This window comes from Tursiops truncatus, chromosome 3 (assembly GCF_011762595.2).
Source record: "Tursiops truncatus isolate mTurTru1 chromosome 3, mTurTru1.mat.Y, whole genome shotgun sequence".
Taxonomy (NCBI): domain Eukaryota; kingdom Metazoa; phylum Chordata; class Mammalia; order Artiodactyla; family Delphinidae; genus Tursiops; species Tursiops truncatus.
The window spans coordinates 161,830,630-161,840,707 of NC_047036.1; the positions used below are offsets into that span (position 1 = coordinate 161,830,630).

The 10,078-nt window shown below is 53.1% G+C and overlaps 2 protein-coding genes across 3 annotated transcripts; one reads left to right on the forward strand and one right to left on the reverse strand.

The window, feature by feature from the left end:
• The first annotated feature begins 168 nt into the window (after positions 1-168).
• Positions 169-6,008, forward strand: RAD23A (RAD23 homolog A, nucleotide excision repair protein). Of its 2 annotated transcripts, none has more exons than XM_033854129.2 (9): positions 169-413; positions 1,750-1,911; positions 2,080-2,261; positions 2,401-2,456; positions 2,590-2,717; positions 2,982-3,060; positions 3,181-3,314; positions 4,985-5,149; positions 5,232-6,008. In XM_033854129.2, the coding sequence occupies exons 1-9, from the start codon at positions 342-344 to the stop codon at positions 5,343-5,345; spliced, it is 1,092 nt and encodes a 363-aa protein (XP_033710020.1). In that variant the 5' UTR covers positions 169-341; the 3' UTR covers positions 5,346-6,008. The 2 variants fall into 2 exon arrangements, with proteins under 2 accessions (XP_033710020.1, XP_033710021.1); XM_033854130.2 differs by having other exon boundaries at positions 171-413; positions 3,184-3,314.
• GADD45GIP1 (GADD45G interacting protein 1) lies at positions 5,423-8,628 on the reverse strand. The gene is made up of 3 exons (XM_033854131.2): positions 8,256-8,628; positions 6,575-6,893; positions 5,423-5,896 (listed from the first exon to the last, which is right to left on the reverse strand). The coding sequence occupies exons 1-2, from the start codon at positions 8,603-8,605 to the stop codon at positions 6,575-6,577; spliced, it is 669 nt and encodes a 222-aa protein (XP_033710022.1). The 5' UTR covers positions 8,606-8,628; the 3' UTR covers positions 5,423-5,896.
• Positions 8,629-10,078: the final 1,450 nt, after the last annotated feature.

Here is a 10,078-nt window from a genome sequence, read left to right on the forward strand (position 1 = left end):
TAGGCTTGACACTGGGGACGTCGGAGCCATTTTGTGGCCGCATGACGTCACCGCTAACGGGCATGGCGTCACTCGCAGGAAGCCACGTGACAGTTGAGCGAGAAGCCCCCCCACCCCCGGAGCAGAGTTTAGTCTGCGCATGCCTGGCTCGAGGCCGCTCTCTTGTGCATGCTCACGAAGGCAAAGGGGGCGCGCTCAGGACACGTGCTGCGGTGGTCGGCGCGCGCACCGCCTGCCCCGGAAGCGGTCGGCTTACGGCGCGGCTGGGCGCTAAGATGGCGGCGGCGTGAGTTGCATGTTGTGTGAGGATCCCGGGGCCGCCGCGTCGCTCGGGCCCCACCATGGCCGTCACGATCACGCTCAAAACGCTGCAGCAGCAGACCTTCAAGATCCGCATGGAGCCTGATGAGACGGTGCGAGCCAGGCCGGAGCCCGGGAGCGGGAGCGACGGGTGCCGGGGATGGCGTGGGGGCGGGGAGGCCGGGATCCTGACAAGAGAGGCGGGGAAGACGGCGCGGCGCCGGGCAGTGCCCATTCTCCCAACGGGCCTGACTTTCCCAGATACCCTGATGGTCCCCGGCTCAGCCCCTGGTGGCTCGGGCGGAGCTCTTGGATCTCTCTCCAGGCGAGGCTCCACCCCCGGGGCGCCCGCCAGGCCCCGGGTCCAATGTCAGTGTCTTCGCTGGGCGCGGGAGCCGCGGGCTCGGATTCCCGGCCGGCCTGCTCTGGGATGAGTGCTCCGAGTTCCCAGCTTTGTAGGCTTCTCCTCGGGACATTGGTGGCCGAATCTGGGAGTAGTGACCAGGAGATGCCGAGTGATGACAGCAACGACGATAATAATAAACGGTCTTGAGTTTCAGTGGTCCGTGTTTGTTCTTCACCAGTCGCTGAGCGTTTTTATGTTATCTTACTAAATCTGCGAAGTAGGCTTGTCATTTGGGGACTCTGAGTCTCCCCATTTCACAGATGCGGGAACTTGGATTAAAGAACTTCGGTATAGTTGCATATGCACACAGCAAGTCATGGCAGATCGGTTTCAATTCGGAATTGCCTCAAGTGAGAGCCCACGGTCTAAACATGATGCTGTCCTTTTAGCTGAAAAGAGATTTAGGACCTAACAAAAATATGTACTTGGCACTTTTTGCACAATTTCCCCCACGAGGGAGACATTGAAGTTCACTTTTTGTAGAAAAGGAAACAGACTCAGATTTTTTGACCAGCCTAACTTTTTGATTTGGGGCAAGTTGGTTAATCTGTCTGTACTTCTGTTTTTCTCAAATATAAAATGAGGCTAATGGTAACTGTTTCACTCAGTTAATATGAGGCTTTAAACTTGTGACCCGTGTACGTTTACAATAGAGGTGTCAACTTAGGATTCTCTTAGTAAAGGTCACTCTCAGCAGCATGGAGTGAGGAATGGTCCTATCTCTCGTTTATTTTGATTTGCGTTTCATCATGTTTACATCATCTGAAATATGTGTTTTTTCTTCTCTCAAATAAATGTTATCTCTATGAGAACAGGGACTTGTATTGAGTTTTGTTCTCTGCTGTATCGTCAGTGTCTAAAATTGCACCTGGCACATATCAGGTGTTCAGCAAATATTCTGTTTAATGGTGGAATGGTCTAGTATGCTTGATTATGAAGCTTAGCTTCTCAGCCATCAGGGCATGCAGCCTCCCCCCTGCCCCCAAACTAGAAGGGAAGAGAGAATCTCGGGGTTTGCAGTGACTGTCTACCCCTTCCTCCAGGTGAAGGTGCTGAAGGAGAAGATAGAAGCTGAGAAGGGTCGTGATGCTTTCCCCGTGGCTGGACAGAAACTCATCTATGCTGGCAAGATCCTGAGCGATGATGTCCCCATCAAGGACTATCACATCGATGAGAAGAACTTCGTGGTCGTCATGGTGACCAAGGTGGGTGATGTATGCTGGTTGGGAGGATGGGTGGATTAGCTGGGGAGCTGGCAAAGAGCATGTGTGCCCAAGAGAGATTAGCCATGAACAGGGTGGGGCTGAGATGTGGAAGGATGTTGGGGCTAGATAGAGTTACTGATGCCTGCTCCCTTTTTCTGGGTGTCACAGGCCAAAACTAGCCCAGGCACCTCAGTACCCCCAGAGGCTTCACCCACTGCTGCCCCGGAGTCTTCCACATCTTTCCCATCGGCCCCTGCCTCAGGCATGTCCAATCCCCCACCTACCGCCAGAGAGGACAAGAGCCCATCGGAGGAATCAGCCCCCACGACCTCCCCGGAGTCTGTGTCCGGGTAAGGCAGGGAGCAGCAGCCCCAGATTGGGCCCTGTCTTTCCGGCACATTTCAGCGCCCACGTTTGTGGTTCCACACACCTTGGGGGAGGGAAAGCCACCAGAAGCCAGGGTCCGATTTCTCTCTCTTGAATTTGCAGCTCTGTTCCCTCTTCAGGTAGCAGCGGGCGAGAGGAAGACGCGGCCTCCACGCTAGGTGGGTGGGTGGTCCCCAGAGTGAAAATGACTGGGTGCCCCAGTCATCAGCTGGGCCTTGTGGGGGTGTGGGAGGGCCTGGGAGCTGTCCTTCCCTCTCCTTGGTGACCCACCTTTTGCCACTCCCTCCACAGTGACTGGCTCTGAGTACGAGACGATGCTGACGGAGATCATGTCCATGGGCTACGAGCGGGAGCGGGTCGTGGCTGCCCTGAGGGCCAGCTATAACAATCCCCACCGGGCCGTGGAGTATCTACTCACGGTGAGGTGGGGCTGCTGCTGCCTGGGGAGTCCTCAAGGGAGCATGCAGGCTTCGGTGCCCTGATGGCTGGTCAAAATCTGCCCCCAAAAGCCTTTGGGTTATGGTTCTAGCCAGGAAAGACCTCCTGCAGGAGCCTGGACATGAGCGATGGGGTGGACCTGTGGAGGGCAGAGCAGAGGCTTCACGTGTCTCCCGCCAGGGCTGAGTATGCAGGAAGGAGGCAGTGGGCAGTCTGTGCTTTGAACTAAATAGGACCCCTGACAGGGAATTCCTGGGAGCCCCGAGCCGGAACACGGTTCTGTCCAGGAGAGCCAAGTACCCGAGCAGCCAGCCACAGAAGCAGGTGAGTGGATTGGGAGGTGTGCATGTGGGGTGTCTGCTGTCAAGGCACCTGACTCATCCCAACCCCCCATACTTCAGGGAGCCCAGGGTGGTATCTGACCGCACCCTTTCCTCCTGCCAGCAGGAGAGAACCCCTTGGAATTCCTGCGGGATCAGCCCCAGTTCCAGAACATGCGGCAGGTGATTCAGCAGAATCCGGCGCTGCTGCCAGCCCTGCTTCAGCAGCTGGGCCAGGAGAACCCCCAGCTTTTACAGGTACAGGCCTGGGGACAGAGGGAGTCAGTGCAGGTACCATCTCCCTTCTCCTGTGGGTACCACAGCCCCAGAGAGTGAGCCTGGCCCAGCGTGGTATGTAGGCATCTCTATGCTTGGAAAGCAGGACTAACGACAGCCTTCTGCTGTTCCGTGCGACCTAATGACCTACGTGGTTTCACGTAATGCTCTCAACCACTCTGTAAGGTGTGGGTGCTGCTGTCATCTCCACGCCGTGGAGGAAGATGTCAGAGGCTTGGAGCAGCCTGGCAACTGGTGGAGCGTGTGTCTGCCTCCAGTCTCTGGATCCTGTGCTCTGGCTCCACTCCGCGTTTAGCTGTTGCTTTCTGAATGTCCATAGGGTTGTATGGCAGCACCCAGGACTGCTGTGCCCTAGTTGGTTTTGGGACCACCGTGCTCAGCAAGGCTCCATCCTGTCCTTGAAGGTTCCTGGGCGGAGGGGCAGTGGCCCCTGGGTGTGACAGGGTCTCCTGGGTCCTCTGTGAAAACCTGCCTCTCTTGGTTCAGGCGTCTGCTGCTTCTACCGCCGACTTTTCAGTCTCCTGTGCTGACTCCGCTCACCTCCAGATGTTGGAGGGCCAGGGCTGCGCATCTCCATTTATTTGCAATCAATCCTGGGGCTTTCAGTCTGTGGCGACCCTTAAATCCATATGACCAGTCTGGACCCTCTGGATGCCATGCTCTCCCGTGACTGACTTGATACCTCCATGAAAATGCTTTTTAGATAATCCAAGACCAGAACAGATCCTCCCAGCCCTCCGTAACCCCGCAAGGACCTGGGGTTGCTTGAGCCCCAGGCACTGGGGGCCTGCTGGGGTTGTCTCTCACCTGTCCTCTTTGCTCTACTTCCAGAACATCTCACTCAGCCCAGCCCTGCACTCCACCTCTGTGGCTGCCACCTCATCTTCTCCCAGGTCCCCTGGCAGCCACCACCCAGTTCTCTGCATCTGCACAGCCCCCACGGTCCATTCTCCACTAGGAGCCAGATTCCTGAAAAAGCACTTTTTCCTTTGATGTGTAAATTTTCAGATGTACATAAAAATAGAGAGGCGCATATTAGAACCCCCAGATACGCAACACCCAGATGAGTTAATCTTTTTAAAAGGTACACAGATGTCTTTCCCTGTTTAATCCTCACCACTGTGGTGTCCCATCACACTAGAAGAAAGCATATCTGGTCCCTGCCTCTCTGATCTGATCTTCTGCTTCCTCCTTCCCTTCCTTGTTTACTGTTTTGCCACATGGATCTTTTGCTTTTGGAATTTTCCAAATGGACCCCATCCCTGGGCCTTTGCACTTGATTTTTTGCTCTACGTGGAGGGAAACTTCCTTCCCCATCCAGTAGTTCACAGGGCCCTCGCTCCTGGCCTAAAGTGTCTTTCCCAGCCCAAGATCTACCCTAATGTATGTTACACCCAGTATTTACATTGTAAGTTGCTGTCAACTTGCTTGTTTACGGCCTGCCTCGCCACCCTGGAACATCAGCTCCTTCTAGGACAGGGCCCATGTCCACCGTGTGGCTGTATGGCCAGAATAGACACCCTCTAAATATTTGCTGAGTGAATGAAAGAAAAAGCAAGCACTGTGACAGGGACCTGGGGAAGCGGGGGACAAGGGCTGTGGGTCACCACCACTTTCTCCGTCTCCCACAGCAAATCAGCCGGCACCAGGAGCAATTCATCCAGATGTTGAACGAGCCCACTGGGGAGCTGGCAGACATCTCGGACGTGGAGGGTGAGGTGGGCGCGATAGGCGAGGAGGCCCCACAGATGAACTACATCCAGGTGACACCACAGGAAAAAGAGGCTATAGAGAGGGTAAGAGATCTGGCTGAGAGGGGTGACCTCATGGGTGGGCAGGGCCCCTACCTCTTGCTCATACCTGCCCATCTTCCCGCAGTTGAAGGCCCTGGGCTTCCCAGAGAGCCTGGTGATCCAGGCCTACTTCGCTTGTGAAAAAAACGAGAACTTGGCTGCCAACTTCCTCCTGAGTCAGAACTTTGATGACGAGTGATGCCGGGAGGCCAGGCCGCCCACCGCTCCCTCCTCCCCACCCCCAACTCCACAAAAGTTTTATAAAAGAAAAAAATATATATATATTCATGTTTATTTAAGAAGTGGAAAAAAAATCAAAAACTAATAAAAACCAAAATACTCCACCCCAACTTCCCACTCTCCTAAAGTGGCCCCGCGTTCCCATCTTGGCCTGAGAAGACCTGGGCCAGACAGCTGTCCTCCCATCCCCCACCCGAGCCCAGCCTTCTCCAAGGAGCTGGCAGGACTGGAGGTGACAGATGGGCCCCTCTTGGCCTCTGTCCCAGCTCCCTGCAGCCAGATGGAGAGGCGGCTGTTTGCTTCCCCATCCCCCAAAGAGCCCCTGAGAGCTCCCCCGCCCTCCTGCAGGGCGAGGGGTAGCTGGAGCTCCAAACTTTGATTCTCCATTGGAGTGGCCCAAATCTTTCCATCTGGGGTGAGCACTCAGAGGCCCAAGACCCCTCCATGGTCTGGCCTTGGCCTTCATCCTGCATCCTTTTGCTGGGGAGGAGGAGGTCTGGTTTGTCTTGCCTGGGGAAGGGGAAATATCAGAGTCATTCTGGAGGTCAAGGCCACCCCCCACCCCAGAACAGAACCGTGTCTCTGATAAAAGATTTTGAAGTGAATAAAGTTTTAAAAGCCAGTCCTGTGGTTTGTGCCTGCTGGGGCTTCCCACTCCAGCTTGTATGGGTCTGGGGCTAGTTGGACACAGGAGATGCGGGAATGCCATGAAAGGGCAGAGGGGTCTGTCAACCTCTGCAGACTGGGGCTCCCAGTGTCTTCACTCCCCCTCCCCCAAGCTGTCTCACTCCCAGGCAATGAGCCCCAGCCCTGGCTCAGCCTTGGAAGGGCTGCTTCTCCCTGCCCCCCACCATCATCACCACAGTCTGTTTTGGCTACACTTCCCCCCTGGTAATTGGCTAATTACTGGAGATTAATGTTGGTAAACAGAAGCCCTCTTCTCCTCTGCCATCTGCTCCTCCATTATTTCCCCATTGCATCCCCCTTTCACTCCCCCTGAAGCCCCAGAGTTAGTCGGCATGGCCTAGAGTCCCTAAGTGAGCAGAGTCAGGGAAGGGTGGGGATTCCCTGGCTCCAGGTGCTGGGGAAAGAACCAGGGTGCCCGGGGAGGGGTGTGATAAGAGAGGATGCAGAGCTCTTCAGGGGTGGGGCTATCAGGCAGCAGGTTTTATTGGGAAAGAACACAACTCAGGAGCTGGGTGTTGCAGAGTCTGCTGCGTCTTGGGCTGCAGCAGCGGCCATCGCAGCAGCTCGTGCCTCCTTCTTCTTTCTTTGTTTCTCCTCTTTGAGGCGCTTGCGATGCTGCTTCTCCAAGTCCTGCAGCAGCTCCTGGAAGCGGGCACTCCTCGGGTCCACGTGGTATCCCAGGCGCTCCTGGGCCTCAGCCTGCAGCCGAGCCCTCCGCTCCTTGTCTGCTTGCTCCTTCTCCCTGCGCTCCTGCTGCTGCCGCTGCCAGTTCTCAATCATCTGTGGCATCTTGGCCATGCGCTCTTCAATGAGCTGCTCCCTGCAGGGGAAAGAGAGTGGTCAGTGAGGGCAGCCAGAGCAGTACCCATCCACCCACCACCCACCCCCAAGCCTTTGCCCACATCCTGCCTCTCCCAACGCCCCCACATCTCCAGATGAAAGACCGGGAAGACTTATGGTGGCCATTAAAACTGTGAAGAAAAATTCTTGACAAGTGAAGAGAGGCGGGGAAGAGAAACCAACATGTGTAGCCTTGAGCATGAGAGAACCAAGCCCCAGTAATTCCTAGGAGCAGACCCCAAGTCAACGCAACGTTTCCCTGAGCTGTCTACTGAATGTCGCATGTTATGCTGCGTGTTACGCCAGCTATTCCCACAGCTCACTCCTCCGTCCTACAGACATCGCTGAGCAACCACTGTATGCCAGGCCTACTTCGAGGCGCAGAAGTGAAGGCAAGAAATGGATTGGACCTTTCCCTCCAATCCTGTGTGTTTGTAGGTGTGAGTCACTGTCCCATTTTAAGAATTAGAAACATGAAGCTGAAAGCCCCATGGCAGGGTCAACCAGCTGGGATAACTGGGGTTATCAGAGAGGTGTTCACATCCTAACTCCACCGTTCACTGCCTAAGTGACTGGACAAGTGACTTCACCTTCCTAGGCCTCAGTGTCCTATCTCTGAAATAAGGGTGGTTCCCTCTTCCTCTTAGAGCTGCTGTGAGGACAAGAACAATAAACACCAGGAACACACCTGCCTGCCTTTGGCTGCCCCCTCCCTTCGGTTAAGTGGCACAATCAATGTCCCTGGTCTTGCTTCCATTCTACTTCAAATCCTTCAGACCTGCCTCTAAGGCTGACCTCTGCCCTTGATTCCATGCCCCATCACCTCCCACTCTTCCCCAGCTACACTAATGTCCAGGCTGTTCCTTAAAGCACATTCCTACCTCAGGGCCTTTGCACCAGCTGTTCCCGCTACCGAGAACGCTCTGCCTACGATCTTCCCATGACTACCACTGATCATTCAGGTTTCTGCTTAAACATTTAAACGTCAAATTCTCAGGCCTGAGGCCTACCAAACCGAAGTCCCCCTCAGGCATGCATTCTCCACGCAATTTTATTTTCCTAATGGCTCTCTGTCGACACCTGAAATTATCTTTGTTTTGTTCCCTGCTGTGTCCTCAGTAGTGGGGGCAAGGCCTTGCGCACAGTAGGCGCTCAGTAAAGATCTGTTGATGAATGACTAAATGAACTGTTATTCAGAAGTCTGTTTTGTATCTAGGTGAGGATTCACGTAAATACAGCATACAAACCCCGCGATAAACTGCCCAATGGACTAAGTACTGCTGTTGGGACACAGTTCACCCACGGCCCGCAGCCCCGCGCCTGCCCGACCGCACGCACGCACCTGGCTTGTAGCTTCTGCTCCTCGGCCAGCTGCTGGACCCGCAGCGACTCCTGCATGGCCGCCAGGCTCGGGTACCATTCGCGCTCCTCAGCCTCCAGCTCGTGCAGCTGTTTCCGCGAAGGCCACAGAGAACCGGCGGCCACCCCGGAGGCGGCGCCATGCCGCCCGAACTGCTTAGCTGCGTAGCGCGGCCCCAGCTGCCAGGGCGGGGTCAGTGGGTCATCCGGGTCGGGCCACCAGGGCCCCCTTGAGCGGCGCGGGGGCGGAGGCGCTCGGTAGCCGCGGGAGCCCGGGCCTAGGGTCGTCACCAACCCGAGCAGGCTGCGTGCCTGCCGTACGGGCGCAGCCATATTGGCCGTACGGGGTCCTCGCGAGCTGGCCGGGCTGGCCAAGGCGCTGCCTGCGCGTGAGGTTTGCTGAAGTCCCGGAGGAGGCCAGTAGCTTCCCTACTGCCTCAGTTCTGGGCAGGGAGAAGAGGGGAGTAATATATTTTTTTGCACATCTTAAAGTGTAATTTTAAATATTATTGTAGCAGTTACTTTATTAAAATCGTATTTAAAATTTAATTATATATTTTAAAAATAGCACTTATGGGCTTCCCTGGTGGCGTAGTGGTGGAGAGTCCGCCTGCCGATGTAGGGAACACGGGTTCGTGACCCGGTCCGGGAAGATCCCAGCAAAAAAGAAAAAAAATTACTTTCTATGTTAAAATTTAAATGTTTAACATTTAAAATCATTTCAATATTTAAACATTCAAATGTCATTTCAATTTTAAGTTCAATCTACGTGGTACTTTATATTTTAATTTAAATATTTTAAATCTATTCGAAATATTTGAATTTTATAAACACTTATTTAAATATTGTTCATAACATTATTTATTTTATGCTTTTTAATTTGATCTTAGTATCTTTATTAAAATTTTAATTTTCAATAATTATTTAAAGCTTTACTTAACATTTATTTTAAATATTTACATTTCTGTTTAAAACATTTAAATTTGAATGTAGCTATTTAAGATATTTATGTAGAAATTTTATTTTAAATTCTATTGAAAATAGTTACTTTATGCCTTTTAATTAAATTTTTTAATATTTTAAAACGTTTAAAACTTTTGATCGTGGTGTAGAAATTAAATACTTTTTTTTTTTTTTTTGCGGTACGTGGGCCTCTCGCTGTTGTGGCCTCTCCCGTTGCGGAGCACAGGCTCCAGACGCGCAGGCTTAGCGGCCACGGCTCACGGGCCCAGCCGCTCCGCGGCATGTGGGATCTTGCCGGACCGGGCCACGAACCCGTGTTCCCTGCATTGGCAGGTGGACTCTCAACCACTGCGCCACCAGGGAAGCCCTAAATACTATTTTTAAAAAAGGATTTCCACCTTGAAAATTCAGGAAGGAAATTCTGACCCATGCTACAGCATGGATGAACTTGAAAGACATAATACGGAGAGAAATAAAGCAGTCAGAAAAGGACATAGATTGTATAATTCCACTTACATGAGGTGCATAGAGTAGTGGAATTCATAGAGACAGAAAGTAGAATGGTGGTTGGGAGGGGCAGGGAGATTGGGAATGGGAGTTATTGCTCAATAGGTATAGAGTTTCTGTTTAGGATGATGAAAAAGTTCTGGAGATGGACGGTGATGATGGTTGCACAACACTGTGAATGTGCTTAATGCCACTGAACAGTACACTTAAAAATGATTAAAAAAGGGACCTCCCTGGTGACGCAGTGGTTAAGAATCTGCCTGCTAATGCAGGGGACACGGGTTCAATACCTGGTCTAGTAAGATTCCACATGCCGCGGAGCAACTAAGCCTGTGC